Below are 22500 nucleotides of genomic sequence, written 5' to 3' on the forward strand. Positions count from 1 at the left end.
CACCAAACAGAAATGTTATGGCCGCACCATATGAAGCACTGCAACAATTATGGTTTAACAAAAATTGATCAATATTCCGATGTAAGTAGTTACCATATATAGCAACAGAAGAGTGATCTGAAACACAACATTAAGTTTTTTTTGTTTTAAATGGTTACAATGTAAATGTACAACTTGTATAATCAAAAATGAACTAATGGTAACCCCTATGTTTTATTGACGGAAGTAATAAGCAGATTCAGAGCTACCTACACAATTGGAAAATTTAAGGTGGCTCTAATCCATGCAATAAATAGTGTTTTATATGGTATCTTTTCAGAGTCAATCAATCCTTACTATAAACAAAATGAAGGGGTTAGGTTCTAAAGAAACAGTGGGGCTGTGTCAGTTGTTGCTGCGTTGAATTGATAAAAGTACATAATTGAACCAACAAAAGAAAGATTTCTAAGCTGCCCTTTCGAGTGTAACTTCTCAAGCCTCAATCAATCTACGTACAAACATCACTAATACATGTACAGTGTATTGTGAGATGTGATACGCCAGAATAACCTTACCTCCAGACGTTTCACGCACCAAATACAAAACAGTCAGTACAACGATAAAATAAAATACCCCAAGTTCCATTTCTTTTGTAAATAACCAGCCTTTCATACACCAAGGTTCGCTAATTTCAAAGAATTTTCGTCGTCTCCTTTGATAAAATCGTCCGCCATCTTGGAAATGGACATAAACAATTACCGCTGACAACTCAGTTGTCTCACAAATACTGCGCGCGCGACAGAACGCGCGAGACAAGTGAATCGTGTTTGCGTGTCGTTTGTATCCACAAAACTAACGGCTCTGTTTTGCAACAACTGTCAGCGTAAAAACAAAATTTTAGTTCTTTTGCTCTTCTTAACACAAATGGCTTTTCCCGAAGAAAGAGCCCCTCGTATTTATGACGGTGACTCTACGGAAACAGGTATTACAGACCCTGTAGAAATGATATCACACAAAGTACATCTACAGGTCCATTTAGTTTTCGAAAAGTTATTGTTATAAAGAAAACCACAATAGTTGGTGAGTTATAAGCGATGCTTTATTTTCTGTTTCTTCCTTTGTAATTTCATTTTCTTCTTGACGCAATTTGTACACAGAAGACATACCTCCAATGGGGTGGGACCAAAGAAGAACCGCACGGGAGAACGTAAAAGCGTTCAAACAGGCAAGCAAGTATAACTCATTCATTTCTCCTCAGGTTGACCATGGCAAGCTATTGGGGGAGGGGAGGGACGATACCCCCGGTTTCACTTTTATTGTGAACTTTATGGTAATGCGCATAATCACCAGTCTCCTTTATAGACCAGGCCCCAGTTGTTTAAAGGGCGTATAACTTTATTCGGTAGATCAGTCACCACCCAACGGTTTCAATCTGAGCAAAGATTATAGTATTTGCTTACCCAAACGTGAATATGCACACTGAAAGCACATCAAAGTAAAGGCGAGTACAAAACGCTTTGCCAACGTTTAACTTGAAGTATATTTTATAATCTTAATAGTGACTTATCCAGCGGATAAAGTTATACGGACTTTGAACAACCAGAGGCAGGACAAAACGAGTCTCCTAGAGACTCATTTTGAGATTCGACAAGGAATAAATTTAACCTTATTTTTTACGTAAAAGCAAAACTATGTGTTCTTCAATAATGTAACAATCTAAAACCTTGTCTTTGTCATTATCTATGTCCAGCTTGAAATGCTGTTTGAGAACTGTCAAAGTCTTTTGGGTGAGATGAGAGATGTCACTGTTCAAGTAGCTGGGAACATAGGAGATATATCCCCAGCCGTAAAGGTAAAACATGAACCGCGAATGCTGGAACTGCAACTCGAGTCATTTGGTGAGATTTCAGATTTTCTTGTCAACATTCCACTTTAATTTACATTTACGGCTTTCAGGTTCAATTAATTTAAGAGCAGATTCTTGTCGCTGGCTTCATTCTAAAATACTCGGCCATTAGTAACAGGAAATTCGCTCCCTGAACAGTTGCCCCTGGACTATCTGCCCGGGCGATCTTGAGATGATTAGGTCTAAGGCATTGATTTCCGTGGTTGACTCTAGAGCACAGATTTTTTAATGGAAGCGTAAGCACTGATTTTAGAGATGTTTTAGTTTTCATGTACGGTAAAGTCACGTTTCAAAAACTGAACAAAATTGTCTGAGAGCAGTGCAGTTCAAGTGTAAAAAGTGTAATACACCAGTGCAAATTACACAACGAAATTCTGGATTATGATTGGCTAATAAACAATAGAGTGGTCAGTACCAATCAAATCTTTTCTTTTCAAATTATGCGCGGGCCCTGGATGGCGCAATTTATGGCGCAATTTTTCCCTGATTGCGTGATACGCGTGCGTTTCTTCTGCTTAACCAAATCGAATTTTTTCGTATATATTATTAATAAGTAATCACGTGATTTTTCTCGTGCAGTTTGGAATAAATAAGAACTTGTAATTTTTTTCGAAGACTACAAATTGCAATCGCCCCACGGCTTGTGCAATTTTGGTCGTCTTTGAAAAAAATTACTCGTTCTTTTTTTTTTCCAAATAGCAATCGAAATCATGTGCTTATACTAAAGGCCATGTTACACGAGGCAATTTCTCTTGCAACTCGCATCGCAACAAACGTTGCGTTGCAAGTTGCGAGAAAAAATTCACGTGTAACACCCCATTTTGCAACTGCAATTGTTGCGTTGCGAGTTGCGAGAAAAGTAGAACGACCCTCTACTCTTCGCAACGTTGCGAGACAAGTTGCTTGCGAGTGACATCCCCTCTGCAACTCGCAACGCAATTTTGTCAGAATGGGCATCATCTTTCGGCGACTTAGCGCGTCCGCCATCTTGTTTGTTATTGTACGCGTTGCAGTTGCGAAAGAAGTTTCCAACGTGTAACATACCCTCTGCAACTTGAAAGGTTTTTTATTCGTCATCGTTGCGTTGCGAGTTGCAAGAAAAATTGCCTCGTGTAACATGGCCTTAATTTCAATGAAAAAGGTTATTTATTTTGGGCATTTTTACAATGGATAACACGAACACTGAAATTCATCAAATTGTAAGCCGTGGTGCTTTGCGGCTTTGGTCTTTTTTTTTATTAGATCGGTACGGATAGTGTCGGCGGTCGTAGAGAAGTTAAGTTTGACGTTATTTCTCGGTATCGTGTTCCTTTTACTCATTGTGTGGTAATGATACGGCACAGAATGATATGGTGATGTGTTGTGGTGAAGTGTGATATGGCATGGTATGGTATATTTTGGACAGGTAGTCATATTTCAAGTTATCCCTTTATCAGCCTCTTTTTTATAAAATGGTTATTTATAAAGAAAGGGATGAATGCCTGTGCTTCTGCATAGTGTTCATATGTAATGATGAAGTCGTCCTCGATTGCCAAGGACACATCCTTTCACTTTACTTCACAGAGCTTCGGCTTCTACAGGAGAGAGAACGGAGCGAGAAAAAAATCCAAGCTATGCGTACGACATGTCAGAATCTTGTACTTAACATGGCGAAGACCGTGAAAGAATACTTCAAAAAGACAATAGAGGATACGAGAAGACAACACAGAAAGGAACTGGAGCGAGCGCGCCGGGAGGGTATTCAGGAAGGAATGCGGCGCCAAAGACGCATTCTTCAAAAAGCTATGGTAAAGAATAATACAACAGCGCAATCTATTTTAACACTTCCCTCTTAAGAGTGATACTTATAGATTTTACTCTGTCTAACGCCAGACTATTTTATTCGTCAATTGGCACCGCCTTAGGGATGATGGCTTAAATGTAGCAACATCTAGGTTACCTAAAAAACAACCGGTAGGGGACAGGGAAACAAAGTAGTTTGCTTGATATTTGCTTGATATTTGAGCTCCAGAATGTCAACCCGAAATCCTCTTGTTCAGAGATGTTGTGTTTTGAATTAGGCTCCATTGTTTCTGTTTTGTGTTTGTTCTTATCCTTTGTTTTTCAATACATGACAACACAAAGTCTGATTCAAATAAAAAAACCCTTCATCAGTTGTTGGAAAGATGGATTGCGCTATCCACTAAAAAGATTAAACTCCGATGAACAACTCAACCGGTTTTGATGTTGTGCCTGCAGGATAGCAATCTACTCGGTGAAAAACTTGCAAAGCCCTATTCCCTTGGGCCAGAAATACTTTGCTTTTAAACTTACAGTCCTAAACAGGTAGCCCTCGCAGGACACACTGAATGGTTCAGTTTCTTTGTTAACAATTTCTCTGGGGCCGGTTGCTCGAAGCCTGCTTAGCGCTATCCGTTGGTTAAGAGGTATCAAAACCTATAGGTTTCCATGGTATTTAATGCTGGTGAGTCGAGTCGAGTCGAGTCGAGGGTTTTCATAACTGTCGAGAATTCTCTCAATTTCCCCGAGTGTTTAGATGAGGTTATGGAAACACGGAAAAAAAAGGGCTCTATTGCTTTTATAAAATACTCCTCAAAGATATAAATTCGACAAATGAAGGAAAATTGATTGAAACAGATTTTGATACACGGTCATATTTCCTAAAAGCCAACTAAAACGCGCGTCTGACAATACATAACCAATCAAAATTCGTGTGATGTCACAGCCGTGTTTCCATAGTCTCATCTAAACACAGCTATTGACCAATGAGAGTGCGTGTACTATCCTAATTATTTTACAAATCGTAGAGGTTAATTTCAACATTATTTTGTTTTGAAGTCGCCCTTGACAGACTCATATAGCTCAGTGATGGTGCATAGTGAAACACACGGGAACTAAAAAAAAGTATTTCTTCAGTAATTAACTTTCTACGAAATAGGAATACTTTCTGAACTGAAATTTTCTTGGAAAATTTCTCCATAACTCACCTTAAAAGCATCAAGGTCTTTCGCCCGATGTGAAGGCTTTGGAATCCGGAATCCATTGTATGGAATCAAGAATCCACACATTTCGATGGCATCCAGGATCCATTTCGGTGGAACCTGTGTGTACCAGAACCAGGAACGAATTTTTCATACAATACAATACAATACAATACATACTTAATTGACCGCTCCCCATAGGGGCTTTTCAGGGCCAATGAAACAATCAACGAAACAACAGAACACAACAACAACAACTGTTAAGAATCCCAACTGGCCGGAGGCAAACCATTTGGGTGAACCAGGGACTACCAGGATCAAATTCAACGAGTGGTCAGAGCGGGTCTTGAACCCGGGATCTCCGGATCTCAAGGCAAGCGCCCTAACCACAGGGCCACACTGCCTCATACAGTTATTGGTATCGAGTAGTAAACTGAAAATAATACAAATACATACTAAACTTAAACACTGTAATCAACGCTTTAGAAACTTAAGATCGTAACTCGCTATATACTTGACGCGGGAAAGAAAACACGCCAAATTGAGAATACACTACCTCGATCGATATAACTGGAGCTTAATTAAACCGACAAACCATATGAATACAACTAAGGCGACAAACATAACCAAATCAATACTAAATGGATCTGAAGAAATAGTGTGCCATGAAACTAACATAAAGATAAACCGAAGAAAAGGATCACTCACATATCGATTCCACTTTGTCGATGGCTTGAAAAGACTGAAACCAAAAACAACTTGCACACAATTCCACGTGCCGACAACGACAAAAGAAAAGGGCGTGCGAAAAACTGAAACACAACACTCCCTTTAACCGCAAACAAAAAACCCAAAGAAATCAAATGATGTCACGCAAAAATAGTAACGCAACTGTAACATTGTGAGTCCACGACCCTTGGAATCTGAAATCTGAGGGCTTCCTGGATTCTTTTACGTAGGGCGATAGAGTATAGGTGTCATACGGGACTGGTTAAAGGCTTTATTTTTATTATTTTTTTAATTAGCTATGACATCACAATAAACTACAGACAAAAAAATTACAGGGCAACAACAACAGCATAAAGCCAATTACCGCCCGTGGGCCCAGAGCTATAAAATTAAGTTTAAATGATGATTACAAAATATTGATAAAAATTATGATAAAAACCAGGTAATACTACAAAAGGCTTCTCATATAGTGTAATAAGCTTCCCTTTTTTTTCTCCCCTTAGGCCTGCACGCATTGCAGCTCGAAAACTCCTCGTTTATTCCTGTGTGGTGGGTGTTGGTCGGCTTGTTATTGTGGAGAAGCATGTCAAAGAAATCATTGGCCAACACACATGGAAAGCTGTAGGGGACTGGGATCAACTTCGGCGGATTCAAATCGACTATATAAAAAATTAAGTTATTGAGATGCTGTCAACTGAAGTCTTATTTCAAATAAATTTGAAGTAAAATCGGAGTTGTATCTGTTGTGTGTATCTAGATGGTTTGAAACTCTGCTTCAGGTCACCGGTAATACGCTACGTGCATGAGCTTTATACTCAATATCTGATCTAAAAATCTAGATCTCTCGAATGCATTGTATGAGATATCCATGTCCAGTCGAAACTGAAGAATTCCTTATCTTGCGCGGTGAACTGGAAAATCCATTTATGCCGGCCTCAAATGTAGTCACGCTCAAGTTACAACTTAACTAGACGCTCTATGAGCGTAAACTGGGTTGCCTGTGGTATGTGCTAAACAAAAACGGAAAGCACTGAGTTGGGTGGTAATTTTTGGCGGAAAGTAACCTCATTTACTGGTTGCTCTTATCTATACGTATGGAAGCTCCTACTCATGGGCTCTTGACACGTTGAATAATGTACTGTGCCGTTTTGAGGTCTTTTACTTTTTTAAATCTTTGGTAATAAAATCAGTTCAAAGATATCAAAACTAGCCTGCGAGCAGGCTCTCTCTATGCGGTGGGAGAGAATGTGAGCCTGCACGCATCCCTCTGAATTTTGAATGCCGCCTGCTGATGTCACGCTGAGAGAGCTGTCAAAAATCAGCCAATCAGAGCGCACCTGAAGTAAACATTGAAAAAACAGTAAGCAACGCGTTGTGTATTTCAAATTGCTCGAGGCAGAAACTCCAAAAAAAATGTAAAGAAGGAAGCCTTCGCCAGAAAATCCTAACAACTACTGTTGATGCTGTAAAGCGTACTGAATATTCTGTACGGTAATTCGTCGAAGTGCCTTCCACGGAAAATGTATTTCGTTCAGTCAGGGAAAAATTTATCACGCAAACTTGAAACGACAGGAATCGTAATACAGAAATCTGTTTTCCCTGACCGCATCTCCACTGTGTGAGACTCGTCGACCACAACTGCTGCCAAATTTCGGTAAAGCGAAGCGGAGTTATCTTTTATTTGGACGCGACATGCAAAATTCGAAGCCATGCGGGCAGGCCCTCATTCTACCCTCAACCCCAGTCCCTCGGAGGGCCTGCTCGCAGGCTATTTGAAAACTAGCCAAGCCGGCTCTTCCGTTGAAAATGGCGCACAGTCGAAATGTAGGAGCTTGGTTACTAGTTTGTTTCGAAACTAGTAACCAAACCTGGCCTATTATTTCGACTGCGCGCCTTTCAACGGAAGAACCTGCTTGCAGGCTATAACAAAACACGCTCTTGAGTAAAACTCACTCGTTTCTTCTTTAAGTTAAATAATCAGCAAAAACCTGACTTCAAATTGCTCTGACGGACGTTTTTCTGCATGTCTTGCAGTTACACTAAGCATTTACACTAAGGAAGGACTGAACATGTTATTTCTGCTTCATAATTCTTCTTCTTTTCACTCTAATCTGATGGCAGTTCAAACATTTTTCTGGCTTTACGTTTGCATCAAAAAGTATCGCAAACGCCTGGAGTTCCTCAGCCTTTGTCCACAGGATAAAATCTACGCATTTCTACTACCCCCTGAAACCTACCAAAAATACGGGCAGAAGACTCTACGCACGAAGACAATACTTAGCAGGGGATTGACAGGTTTCCATTTCTCGACACAGGAAACAACGGAGATATTCAATTCATTTTCTGACTGGGTTGTACATGGCAACCCAGTAAAAAGTAGTACCAGGTAGTACTATGTTAACAACTCGCTAATAACAGAATCTGTGACGAGGCACCAGATTTTAATATTAATAAATTCCTTTTTTCGGGACCTTTTGCCCTCAGAAGGAAAAACTCAAAAGGTATCGTATGAGAAAGATAAAGAACATCACACTAACTTTGGGCAGCTAGTCGAACATTCTGAATTAAACTCCTAAAGGAGACCAATCTGGGCGTGGCTCAGGCTTTTTAACCCCTAAAAGAGACCATATTTAAAACATATTAAATACAGATTTCTCTATTTCTTCGCAGGCAACCCCTAAACGAGACCCTCACGCTTACCGTCATATGATAGCGTTTTGCACAGAACACCTTAAGTGAGACTAAAATCCAGAAATTTACTCTCCTCGGGGTCGGCTCATGGTGATTTGCGAAACGAAATGAAACAAACGATCGCGCTGTCAGTCTGAGATCTTCATTCGCGAAGTACCGTTTTCCACCGGCACATTGGCAATTAGCGAAACAAGCATCAAAGATGGCTAGAATGACCCATTTGTCTCCGAAAAGTGTTTAGATGAATAAAATAAGCCAAGTTCACGAGGTCGAGTGAAAAAACATTTTGACTGGCACCAGTGGTCGCGCGAAAGAACCTTGTTTCTCTAGTTACCAATTAATGGCCGGTGGAAATCGGTATTTTGCGAAACAAGGTCCTATAGTGCGACCATTGATGCACAGTCAAAATATCTTTCCCTTTAGAACTTTTTGTCGTGTCTGCAGTTTCTGACTCATCTCCTCATCATTTATTTCTCTGTTTATTTTGTTTTGTTTCGCTTCGTTTCGCAAATTACCATAAGCCGTGTCAGTCCCCTCAACTAACAATGATGCGAGCACACCCTAGTTAGTAGAGTCACCGTTCTTCTGGCGGCTCCGTTGCCAAAAACATACACCTCTTTCTCGTAATTTCCGCTAGCTAGACAGGCTACAAGATAGGTCATAAGTGGTAACACATCACATTTCAAGCCCATTTCATCTTTCTTCCCTTATGCATTGGATTTCATTACTTTCCGAAAGCAAGACAAGCATGTGAAAGGTCCAAAATCATTGTTCGTAAGGAGGGGGTAGCGGAGAGGAGTCAAGAGGATTAAAGATACTGTTTTAAAGTAATTGATGTAGTAAATGAGAAGTTAGCCTGTTTCTGTACTTGCTTAACAAGTTCTTACGAGAACGCGCGCGAGCCTTTGTTGATTATGATGTCACTGTTTCCATGGTTCTTAAAAATTTTAAGAAGGGCAGCCTTTTTCTGTCAGTGATTCTGCTATCACTGACTCAGGAATACTAAAGGAAGGGTTCCAGTTTAACTCACCTAATTAATCTGTAGCGTTGTTGTCGTATCAGCAAAGGTCTTCTATTTGAGATCAGCTAAAAGTTGCAGTATTCCTTCATAATGACATCTATAAACAATCATGCAACACATAAGAGTGAGTTCAACAATGGTCAAGTGAAACAAGAAAAACGCCCTGCAATTGAACAGGTAACAAAACCGCACTAAACGAGAATCAAGTTCCTGCAATTTCGTAACATCGTGAGCCGGTTACTTTATATAAGTATAGAGATTTACGTACATTTCCGTGATGAAACAAAAATTTCATGTGTGAAAAGTTGTCGTATCAGCCTTTTGATTGGTCGTACGATTTTTTTCACTTTTGAAAATATTATTGTTCTTGCGTTTGATTGGCTAGTAGTTTGTTGAGCTTAGGCGCTGGCTGCCAGTGTACCGACTTGCAAATATTTCGGCTGACTGGTGTATGGTTTTCAAAGTTTTTGTTCAAGCGAGGCATGGAAGGTAGAGAGTTCTTTTATATCAAAAATATTTTGCTATTTGTTTGGGGCTTTTGTTTAGCGGTTTGATAGCCTCACAATTTACTCTTTAAGTTTATGATCTCTGTACTTATTCGCTCACTCGTTGTGAAGGATCGTTTAACTTACTCGTTCGCTTCCCTCACTCGTTCTTTTACGGTGACTGAAAACAGTTTGTGATACCTATGTTTCATTTACCTTAAGTTTTTCTCTAAAACTCTTGATCCTTTGGTGGCCAAAAATGGTAGCAAGCAATTTAACAACACGAACTTTGGTTTTTTGCTGATGAACATGAATAAACATAAACAGGCCTTCAAAATCGGTTTTGCTTATTTGCAGAAAATCTGGTCGTTAGATTTTCTTTATAATTTGCATGCACCAAGGTTGTAACGATGCTCACAAGTTAACACTATTTTAATAATAATTTGACGGAGAAATCTTTAATTATCCCCTGTTGAAGGTTCTAGAATTTCCTGTGTTAAAGTTCAATTTTTTTTCAACCTTCAGTTATTTATTTCTCAAAGTATTTTTGTGCCAAATTTCGTTAAATTCTAACGAATGGTTCTCGAGAAATAAGCGTATTTCCAAAAGCTATTCCGCATTTAATCGCAATTTTTAACATACTACGTATGCGCTGCATTTAACTGGATTCTTTCGATAACGAATTGCGGAATTCTTTGCATCGTTACCTTTTCTAGCATACACTTCTCATAAAAGACTAAAACCATTAAGACACTTTGATCAATTACGAAGAAAAATAGTCTGTACAGATAGCGGAAGCATTAAGCGAATAAAATGATTGCTGTATTAAAGCCATCTATATTTTTTTGCAATCTTTGCGTTAGCACTTGTTCTCCAGCTGCTAATGAGAGTCTTAACGTGGGTTGGGATAACCTCCTCAAGAGATAATAGAGTATGAAAGCCAGGCACAGAACCTAGGCGTAACATATACATCACACGCTGGGAGAGTCTCTTGATGAGATTTAAGTAAAAGGATAAGCATTACAAATAAATGGTTATTTGATGGAATCCAATAGAGTTGTTTATGTTAATGTATACAGTCAACGACGACTGCTGTCTGAAAAGTGTAAGTATTATGTCCATTTAGCAAGGTAGCATTTGAAATTACGCACCCTAGGATTGAATATTCTAGCTTTGATAGTTTCTCTTTTGAAGAGAATGATTTATCTTGGCACCACCCATTAGCCATCACAGGGCTTTGTATGCTCAGATGACAGATTTCCACTTTAACTAAACAGGAGATCAGCTGGGCATTGATAATATTAAAGGGCATGTAAACCCAAAAATCTTACACTTTTTGTTCACCTAGCGGTTTAGCACAAATGACAGGTATGCCATATCCATAATTATTTTTTTCAGTCAAGCCCGTTTTCACCTCGTAAAAGCTCTTCGAAATTCGAAACATCCGCCTGTGACGTCACAGGTGGAACCTTCCTTTACCGGAAGTGTAACCTCGTGAAACACGGACTAGTCTAGGTACTTCGTTTTGGTTGGAGTATATTTATTTTTTTCATAATGGTAAAGCGTTGTGTTGTTCAGTTTTGTAGAAACTCAAACAAAACCGGGCATACCATGCATAAATTCCCAAAAAACACGAATTTGAAGCGGCAATGGGTGAAATAGAGCCGATTTCGTAGAGCCGTCGGTACATTCTGTTTTTTGTAGCAATCATTTTTCTCCCGACTGTTATGAAAACAGTTACATGGCAGAAATTGTCCGTACAGAGAAGAAGCAATTACTTCCCGGTGCTGTGCCGAAGATTCATGCCCATCCAGAAACAAAGTCGTTTGAAGTAAAAAAGCGACCCATGGCAGAATGCGAGGAACCGGAAGTGTCGGACAGAACTGAGAAAAAAACGAGCAGAAGTCGCGCTCTTCAGAAGTTAGAGGCCAACAGAGTACGTAAAAAATTGATTTAAGTGCAAATCTTCAGATTGACACGAAATAAATTGATTCATTCCCAGGGAAACCTTGTTTTTCATAGTTATTGAAAGATTACGAGAAAGCCAGCTGTCCGGGAGCCAACTCTGAGCCAGACGTTGACCTTTCTGAACAAATGCCTGAAACCGAAACCAGTAGCGAGGAATGAAATTTGAGTGATACAGCTGTACAGTGTGATATTGGATTTTGTTGGCTTCATCTTGAACGCAAAGTGATGAATACAAATGACTGTATGATTATAACATATCTCTAGGTTGAACGTAGGAGAGTTTCCATATGCAATGACAATATTCAGCATTATGAGCTTCTTTGAATTACAATCTACAGACTTCTGTTGACTTCGCTTCAATACAATGAAAACAGTGATGGATTACAGGCAGTTACAAGCCAGTGTATAGGAGCCTTCGAAATCAGCTGGAAAGGTGTGTCGGATCTTGTTTGCCGCACAAGATGGCAGAGGGCCCCTGACATGTTTGCCGAGATAACCCAGCAAAAGCGAACCAGCTGTCGATAGGCAACGTAGCGAAATTTACTACAAAAGGAGAAAAAAAATTATATAAGTATCTTTGACACTCAGCATTGTAACTAATAAATAAATAAATAAATTCAACAAATCTATCTCACAAAGGCAAAAACAAAATAACATGTAACAAAACAAACTATAACTTAATCTTACTCATTTCCCTTTTGATTATCTGCGCCGTACTCTGCCTGTATGCGTAACAAGCAGTATCCAGCACCCATACATCGAGGCAGGTTGACTGAAAACCTGGATGTTCCGTGATACACTTCATCTCTGTTTCAGGCTGGTCTTCTACTTTTTGCCACACTGGCTTGATTTCCGTGCAGCAAACGCTTTCATCTGTTGTCGGCATGGGTTGACAAGTTCCACATTCGCACCCAAATAAATTCACATAAAACACCCAAGAAAATTCAGACCCAAAAGTTCTTATTGCCACGGTTTAGATGATATGCGTGTCTTGTTAAGTTTTTGTCTCGAATGCAAATAAATCACACTGTGAACTAAATACCAGTCTCTGTTTCCGAGACGATCGGTGTCGCTGTCAACCGGTTCGGGGTTGTTTTCTCTCTGATCATTTCGCCAAATCCTTCGCGGCTCAAATCGATAGGGACGTGGCCCAGCGTCTTGTACATTTTCGGAATTATCCCCATCACTGTCATATAAATTTAAGGCACTTGAGTCGCTCTCTTCTGAGAGAGCGTCCTCCGAATTACTGCTACTTGTACTAGCCGCCATAGTAATTTCGTGTTCCACCGGTGACGTCACGATCGCTCGCTATTGTTTTCACCGGAAGTGGAATTTCAGTAGAAATGAGGATATTCTTCCCAAACTAAGCCGAATTGAGCAAAATGAACGCAAAATTCGTTTTCCTCGCCACTTTTTACGTAGGATAAGAGTAACTTGTATTTTTGGGTTTACATGCCCTTTAAATCTTGCTTAATGAAGGTCATCTTATGGTATACGCCTTCCCCGCTATTTGCCTTTCTAAGGTGTTTTCATTCTACTTTTTCTTTTACGGATTTATGTTTGCCGTAATGCGAATAACCAGAAATACAGCACAGACGAAATGGAAGCAGCGTACGCACTTCTTGCGCTTAGCAACTCAGCTCCAGTCCCTTCGCCCGGAGATGAGGAGTTGATTTTTCAGCCTGCCTTCGCTGTTCCTTCAGCAAAAGTCGAATCGACTGTAGAAACGGGATGCAAGTTGCAAACTGAGTCAGAGGCTCCGAACCAAGCCCCCTGGCCGAGCACAGTCAATCAAGTGTCACCTCTGGCAGAGCTTAACTGCTTTGTAGCAGCAACGCTTCCAACTGGAGATCAAAGACATGTTTATAATCACTTTTCTCCAACTCAGTCTGTAAGTTCATTTTTCGATTTGTGACGCGATAAAAGGATAAATGCATGCAGCCAGGGGGGCAGATCGAGATTGTGGTTTATGTTGTGACTCTACCTGATTTTAAACAAGTTTTCTTCGGAAATTTTACACAGCCCGGGGGCGGGACTTTACTAGTTAACATGGGGATCCCATGCTAGTTAATATAAAAAAAGAAGGAAAAACGGGGAAGTAAAGACTATAAAAGCGGACAAAGGGCACTGTAGTTTCTAACAAAGGCGCGATTAGGTTGCACCTCCGCTCAAGTGCTGTTTAGCAAAAACGTCTTACTTTTAGAGAAAAGGATGAGCGAGTCGCTCCAATTATTTGAACTAACACCAAAACGTGAGGTTATCACTGACCCGAGTTGCTGATTAGAACAAAACACAACCAGAATGCAATATATAAAGACAAGAGAAAATGAGGGGACAGAGAGGGAGGCTCAAGGCGTTGGCCGGGATTTGTTATGTCCACGAAAGTTATTTTTAGACGAGTGGAAGTCTTTGTTCTAGCGGAAGTCTGTCTTCTGAGACGTCCGCATGCAGTCTTGCATCGCTCTCAGGTTCTTAGTGAAAAGAGAAAATGATGGCGCACGTGGAAGGCTGATGAATATATATTTTCTTTCAAACATTGGACCGAGGTTGGCCTGTATGCGGACGTCTCGGAAGACTTCCGCTCGTCTAAAAATAACTTTCGTGGACATGACATATCCCAAGGGCTGGACCGGGAGCCTCCTTCTCTGTCCCCTCATTTTCTCTCGATAAAGAATGACACTTCTAAAATTTAGTCGAGCACTCCCATATGCAATTTAGCTACATGCTTGCGCTTTTTAGCAAAGTAAAACCCGGATCTGCTTGGACAGGATGACCGCTTGGAAAACCCCGTTTTGTTAACTTTTTCTCGATTTTACCTCCGTAGTTTACCATGTTCGTTTCTGTCATTTCAAAGGCATCACCTTTTTAACGACACATACGCATATACTGCTCTTGTAGGGCATCTTGTTATATTTTATTGTTTAAGTTCTACCTGGATAGCCCCAGAAAACATGAAACGTATTTTCGTGAGGCCTAACGAATTATTAAAATTAATACAGAGTCGGTTCTAATGCTAATTATAATTTCTGGTTTGCTTTGTTTCAGCGAGACTTGACTGACTTCAAATGTAAAAATCAGGGCTCAAGGCTTGTGGACCTGTAGTCAATGCTTCCATGACAAACCATGATACAGTTTTAAACTGATCTTTTTTATCTTTTGATTTGTGTTGTCAAATGTAGATAATAAAGTATAATCATGTCAAAACGAATTCGTCCAAAAATTCTTACCCAGGCTGTGAACAGCAGTCAAATCTCCAATGACAGTCTTTCGATTGCTAGTTAATATTTTTCGCCAACGACCGTGATCTCTGTATGATACTCTTTAGAGCTAGGGTATTAATTTAACTGTTAAAGCTGAAGAGTTCCACATTACAACGACAGTTTCGCAGCAGCCGAATCCACGGCCAGTCATGGGTTTCAAACAAAAGATGATGACCGTTTTCGCAATAGACGATGAACAGTAAAACAGTCCTTTGGTATTGGTCGACTAATAAGAATTCAAGACAACCAATTTCTGCTAGTGTTGTCCGTCTTAAAGTCATAAAAGAAGGACAATGGACAGTGACAAACTGGATACGTTCGAGTGCATGAATCTCGGCACTAGGTATGGCTTGTTTACCATACGAACCTTCTTTCCTCCTGCTATGTATTGAAAAACTGCACATAAACCATCGCCATCCACTTGATTTGTCCATTTGTTCGTCTAACGGCGTGAATTTAGGGGGGATTTAAGAATCAAGAATCAAGGATCTATATTTAGCTCTATCAGAAATAACACACAAACAGCGGTGACAAACATCAGATATAAAAGTATCATTTGAAATTATCCCTTACTTGACGCTTCGTGTGCTTCTGCATACATCTTCGGAAGTGACGGTTAATACAAAATTGGAGTTTAAATATACAGGATCACTGACTTATTAACTATTAAGTAACATAAGAGGTGACAAAAAACTAATAAAGGCACAGCTTTTCTTTGCTGACATCCTTTATTCCACAGTGAGTGTCGGATCACCCTTTCGCTAAAATTTCAAAATGATCCCATTTTAAACTTTGACCAGTTGATGTAACATGGTCCGCAAGATCCGACGTATGATGGCCATTAATGAGTGCTTTAAAATGATAAAACTGAGATAAGAAGAGTATATTTAACTCATTGTAAAGTAAAATAATTGCTTTACATCATAGCTTGATTTTTAATAAAATAATAAGAAAATAATTCAATTAATAGTAAAATGCGATCTGGGAAGCTAAGTAGCCTATCGGTTTTCATGTTAGCTCCCCATAACACATTTAAAGTTTTGATTAGACAACAAGTGAATAAAGGGAAGAAACTGAGAAAAGACAAAAGTGGAAGAAGTTTCAAGGTTTCAAAGTTTATTTTAAAAAACACTTAAACTATGGAATAAAATATACAGAAGTCCAAAAAAGGAACCTTATATACTTAGTTGCGTACACTCTTTGAATGAGGTGGATTCATTCATTGTTTTCAAAAACACTAGCTTCTTTTAAAGAATTCAATTGACGCAAGGGGAAGAGATTACCTTCCAATACTGTGGTCCGTACTTTAGATTTATGAAGGTTTCTTTCAGAAGAGTATCTTGTGTTATAACCATGAATATTAGTAGCATATTGAAACAAATCATCAAAAACGTCAAGAAGGAGGCCTTTATGCCATGAATGGATAAACTTGCATGAAGACGATAAACGCTATCCACCGTAAGAAGGCGTAACAGATTTATCAAAGGTTGGGCACTTTGTGTGTCCTTGTTATGTGTTCTGGCAAAAATATTTATCTTACAATGTGATCTTGTTTCACTTGGATTTTATTCATGTGTGTCTTACATAGGCACTGCCCCAAACCAATAAGATATAGGAAAAGTAGGGATAAACAGACTTGTTTTAGCTGCTGAATTGAGCGCTGAGATAATGCCTTAATTTTGCTATCATACCAGTGTGACGAGATATGTGAGAACAAGCAAATGAAATATATTCCAGTTTAAAAATTCATCTATCATAACCCCTAAATATTTTATACAATGCTTTCGCTCCAACGATTGAGAAATACCATCGTTATTTGGATGTTAATAGTTATTGCTGATTCCCTTTTTATAGATTTGATTACTATAAAGTTAGTTTTCTTCATATCACACCACTCTTTAATTTTCATTAGCTGCTCGAGTGTCTCCAAGTTTCTTGCTGAGGCGAATATATTCGTATCATCTGCAAAAATCTTAAAATTTAATTTTCCAGAACAATTTGGCAGGTTTATATAGATTAAAAGTAGAAAAGGTCCTAGTCGAGAGTTCTACCTTGTGGTATGCCACATAATGCAGTTTGTTCGACATACTGCATGTTGTCTATTTAAATTTGTCCATTTTGGAAGATCCCCAGTTTGGTAGGGTAAGTCATTGTTGCTATGGTTATTGTAATAAATTCCGTGAATGGTGGATTAAGCTGAGTGCTCTTAACATGATTGGATGATGTAACTGTCCGATTTCAGGTATCCGATCACAGGTGTCCGATTTCGACCCTACACAATAATGAGTGAAAAATAAAGTAGTTAATGCCCCAATCAATTTTGAGAAAATTGAAATGGTTTATGATTATAAGTGTAATTCAGTTGGTAGGTAAATGAAAGTGAAAGATGCAATTTGCATCAACGTTTATTTGCTACGCTATCAATTGAAAGGCAGTTTACGTAATTATGGAAAATACCTTGAAAATATGATAGTAAAACAGGAACAGGAACATTAACTAGAAAGAAACATTTCGTCGTCATCTCTTTGATTCACGTGGTTCTTTCCACAGTACCTTGAAATACCATAAAATAGGAACAAAATGGAAGATTGTTTGAAAATGTTAATACTGAGACTATGCTTTTGCCTTCGGTGGTAAATTGTTTTTATACACTATACGATGGCGTCGGTCGGACACTCCGAACTTTCCACTAATCTCAAGACAATCTCGTCTCAAATAAGACTTACGTGGACTTGTGCGCCTGGACGGACAAATCGTCTTCCTAGACGGACAAATTTCAAATAATTTTTCGTCCAGACTATTTGTTCGTCTTCTAGTGGGAAAACGGCCGATGTCTCGGTATCACTAATAAGGGTTGCTTGCATCCTACATTAGGGGAATAAGTCAACGGTCACATCATCCAAATATTTTCTCAGGCTTTTATTCTTGTTTCTTCCCTTGGGTGACAAAAACCACACTCAATTGAACAAAACAGAAACCGCCGTATTCATATATAGTCTGGTCTGGTTGGACAGTTTCTAAGAAAAGTGATGAGGAAGTAGGTCGCGGATCGCAGAAATTCTTATGGAAGTAAGATGCCGAAAAATGTCGGTTGACATGGAATTTGTGCGAAGCCAGCTCAAGTGAGTCCCATTGTAAATATACAGATTTGATTGGACGAAAGAGAGAAGTGGTCCTCCCACTTATCTGGACAATTTAAGTAATATTCTCTTATAGAGATAATATGATATTGCCGGATATGCGCTACATCGATCTTTCAAAGTATATAGCTTTTCTTTAAGAGTTACCTATAATATCTCAAGTAATTTTTAGAACACTTTTCTCTCTTATGAATGAGACGTTTGTGTAACCCTTGTTAATTTTTAAGTGCCTTTTTGTTTATCTTTGTTGTGAGAGCCAATAATAATGTCGCATTGTAAGTTGCCAGCCTAGAAATGAAATGCCAACCGCGGGCCACCATGGTCTTGTTTGTATAATTATGATTTGTTTGTAAGTTAAAAGTTAAAACAGTTCACAAAAAAAAAAAATATATATATATATATATATATATATATAACGTTTAGAAGAAAGACAACTTCACAGCGTAGCGACTTCAAGTTTCATGTTTGGACAATCATCAGGCTACAGATCTTACATTTGCATTCTAACTCATTTAAAGACCATTCTAATACTCTAGGGGAGCGTGCTATTTTAAGTTCGACAAAAGGTATTTGTTCTTGTGTCTGCATTTAGAAATTAACTCGTTTCTTTTGTTCAGTAGGTGGCGCGTATCTGCTTTTATTATGGTCTTTAAATGAGTTAGAATGCAAATATAAGATCTGTAGCCTGATGATTGTCTCAACATGAGACTTGAAGTCGCTACGCTGTGAAGTTGTCTTTCTTCTAAACGTTATATTCGCTCTACTTCACGTATCGAGCACTCTGCAGCTAACTGGAACCCCCTACTTGCGCTATATATATATATATATATATAAACACATGAACCGGAAATTGAGGTGGCTTCACCAGGCGGGATTCGAACTCATGACTATATACATTTATTCATATTTGAATAGAATTGTACGTTAAAAAGATTTATATAAGTTTCCAAAATGAAGACTTTGAAGACGATTGCAACTGGAAGGAACCTGAAGATTCTTAAAAAGCCTCAAGCAGGAAAAATTTGAGGTAAACCGCCACAGCATCCGCCATGTTCCACATGAACAATTTTGACTTCAGGTGCTTTACCAACTGGGAATTGTTTATCTCCAGGCTTCACAAGTAAACGAATGGTGTCCGATTTGACATCAACGTCTGCTTTATCTTTTGTCGCTGTGATCGATAAAACACCAGCTTTGTGCTCAACCTGAGAAAAACAAAAACAATATAAGTATAATACACCACTTTCATCTCAGTTGTGAAAAGCTATGGAAGCGTGAATCTGAAATGTATCTTTGTTTATTAACTGAAGCCAGCAAGCTAACTAGAAAGGGTTTAGCTGCGAGTCCATGCAACAAAACTACCACTCCTGGTAACTAACCGCCGTAAGAGGTCACTGAAGATCAGGAAATCAGGAAACCATTAAAAAGATATCCCGGGGGTTGTTCTTTTTGAAACACTTCCATATTGATAACACCGCCAGGATGTCCCACTTGGATAAGGTGCTTGTCTGCTGAGAGGCAGGTCGTGTGTTCGTTTCCCCGGCCGGTTCAACACACAACATAATCAAATGTTTGGCACTGATATTTGATAGATGCAAATTTAGTCTTCTTTAGTGCTGTTTACAATCAGACTGGACGAACATTCTGACCACAAAAAAGAAACCCGATTAAGTGGTCAAAGATGTGAAGTAAATGGTACTAGCTTGTCCTTGTTAACCCATCGCATTGAAGACAACTGCGAGTACAAGAGAGACTTCCACGACCTGCAAAAACTTACGAAAGTTCCAGCGACCGAGAGAAACATAACGCAAGGTTTGTCATTAAAGAGCAACCCAATCATGTCATCCTTCCGTAACAAACTGGGAATATCTGAAAATGGGGATTTTGTTTGTTAGTATAGGTTACTACGTATTTTCTATCCAAACATAACGCTTTCTTTTAAGCTGATAGTGAAAAAGAAGGCTTTGAATATTGATCCAAAGGCTCAAGTAATATCATAACTTCCGAGAACAGAGGTTGCATCAAACTAAGAATTAGCCTTGTTGCTTTTCTAAAGATACCTGAAAATGCGGTTTCTGAAAGCCTCCGGCATCTTGGGGAATCGGGGCAGAATGAACCAAAGTTGAGAATAAAACTGAAACAACTACGGCAGAACAACAGGGCAAGAACGGGAAGAAACACTTGTGGTGACAGCTGACCGCCATGAAGTCAACGGTGCTGCGAGCCGTAAAAGTGGGTGCGGTTTACGCAACGTTGGCAAATAAGAACTCACCTGTTCAATAAGTTAATAATGAAACAATGATACCAAAAACAGAGTTAAAACCAACTTAGTCTTCATCTTTTAGCCTCTTGGTGTCTTTCTAAAGCATATCATGATTTTTAAACAAAATTATCATAAGAAATAAATAAAATATCCTTCCTTCTTTTTTCTTTCTGTTTATCACGCACCCAACTTAAGGACTCAATGTTCCAAAAAATAAGAAAACTACAGTGTCAATTTCGTAACCATTGGTCATAATTAAGAAATGCATGGGTCGTTAGAGCAAAGAAGCTGTTACTAAATTGTGTGCTAAGCTAAACGGATTGTACAGGGATTTAGCCTGACTTCAATCTTAAATAAGAGTTCATTCAATGGTCTAAATTAACACTGTGGTTTTAATCTTTTTCTTTGTGAAGTTCCCTTTTGACATTTTAACCACCCGTGGATTTTTACGTTTCTTGGAACATAAAACAATTAACATTAATAATTTATTTATATTCAGGAAAACAATTGAATGGAACCCCAAGACGGATAAGGGAACTTGAAGTCGTCCGCATTTTGATTTAGAGTTAACCTGTCCAACAAAGGATATAACGAATCAAGAATTTTGACTCCTCTTTTGGGGGACTATGTTAACTGTGTGTGCAATCTTTCTTTCGCTTACCATCTCTGCAATATCAGCAGCAGAAAGCACAGGACAAAAGGCTCATTTTCAAGTTGAAGACAAATCAGGAGATTTGAAAATCTCAGCAACAAAGGACTTAGCGAAAGTAACTGCTCAAGCAGACTCAGTTCAAGTAGTGGTTAAACCAGGCACTGCTGAATACCCAGTTCTCAAATCAGACAAACCTATAGTACATGTAACACAACCCGGATGGCATACCCTTTGCTTTCGAAAATCAACCATTTTGAAGATGAAGAATAGGAAAGCGAGCAACGCCAAAAGGAACAGAAAAACCAGAATTTCCTCGAAAATGCAACACCCGATAAGAATGCATAGAAAATTGAATACCTTAGATATTTCACATCTCGTCTCGAAGAAGGATGCATTACATTTTCCAGTCTTCCATCGGAGTAAGCAGGTCTCGGGAACCAAAAAGTCAGATGTTAAATTCAGCGGATTTCACGTCTCTGGTGATGCCGGAAAACTAAAAATGCATGTTACAAAGGACGAAACGACACTGAGTAGCGAATCAGGAGAAGTGGATATCTCCCTCAATAAAAATCCAGCGTCGTTGCCGCCGTCTTCCTCGGCATCTAAGAAGCAAGCATTTCAAACACATCCCCAGTTGTTAAGAGCTGAGCCTGGGGACAAATTAATTCACTTTGCCTCTGAATTGAGCAATAATGTCCCATACATTGGATTGAGAAAATCCATTGTTGGTAAAATTCAAGATACAAAAAGCACGGACTGGGATTAAAGTGGGAAGTCGAATTACTAACATTTTCCACAAATAGATTTTAACGGAATAAAGGGCTCAAACGATCCAGATCGCTCGACCTGGTCTAATAAGGCTGCCTTATTTTTCGGGCAATACAAGACAAGAGGAGATCTTTTATTTAAACACGATCAATAATGAAGTAACATACATGATACACATAAGGGATATAGATGAAATTCATAATTTTAAATCTGCCATTTTGAAGGTGTTGACTGAACTGATAAACTGTTAAGTTGAGCTCCCTGGTTAAACTACGGTGGCCCATAGGTGTCACGGCACAAACGAAAACTTCACCGCACACACGAAAACCTCATGGCACAAACGAAAACTCTTTTGGCACAGAAGAAAAGCTCACGGCACAAACTAAAATCATCCCGGTGAAGTGTCATCAGGCGGAAATGACTTTACACATATGCGGTTACTCAGGGGATGTTTACAAGAGAAAACTCGCCCCGGCGCGAGTTCCATACTGGGATGACTACTTGATTTCGTATCGTGTTTACATGATGCCTACTTTATTTCCCTATCATGTTGGCATGAAAGCACACTTGACGTTGCTTAATGCATGCCAAATTCAATCATGCGCTACCCGTTCCAGTCCATCCAGAGGTCAAGTTGTTCCTCGCTTACATGACACT

General features: G+C 39.1%; 2 protein-coding genes across 6 annotated transcripts in view; one reads left to right on the forward strand and one right to left on the reverse strand.

The window, feature by feature from the left end:
• The window catches only part of LOC138045771 (uncharacterized), a 39031-nt gene extending 29632 nt beyond the window's left edge, over positions 1-9399 (reverse strand). The window contains exons 1-4 of one of the 5 annotated variants that reach the window (XM_068892385.1): positions 9317-9399; positions 8133-8209; positions 5575-5608; positions 4873-4986 (exon numbers count right to left, since the gene is read on the reverse strand). Coding sequence is in view for 1 of the 5 variants with exons in the window: in XM_068892384.1 (XP_068748485.1) it covers positions 555-651 (97 nt within the window). In the remaining 4 variants the exon portion in view is untranslated. Of the gene's footprint in view, positions 1-554; positions 733-4872; positions 4987-5574; positions 6101-8132; positions 8210-9316 lie in introns of those variants that run through there. The other 4 variants (XM_068892388.1, XM_068892386.1, XM_068892389.1 and 1 more) reach the window with 4 other exon arrangements.
• Positions 9400-20942: 11543 nt separating this feature from the next.
• LOC138044533 (uncharacterized) overlaps positions 20943-22500 on the forward strand; it is a 2376-nt gene continuing 818 nt past the window's right edge. Inside the window, exon 1 of the mRNA XM_068891019.1 lies at positions 20943-22500. This exon is cut by the window's right edge and continues 818 nt beyond it. Within this exon, the coding sequence (XP_068747120.1) occupies positions 21050-21841 (792 nt within the window). The 5' untranslated portion in view covers positions 20943-21049 and the 3' untranslated portion in view covers positions 21842-22500.

This window comes from Montipora capricornis, chromosome 4 (assembly GCF_036669925.1).
Source record: "Montipora capricornis isolate CH-2021 chromosome 4, ASM3666992v2, whole genome shotgun sequence".
NCBI lineage: Eukaryota > Metazoa > Cnidaria > Anthozoa > Scleractinia > Acroporidae > Montipora > Montipora capricornis.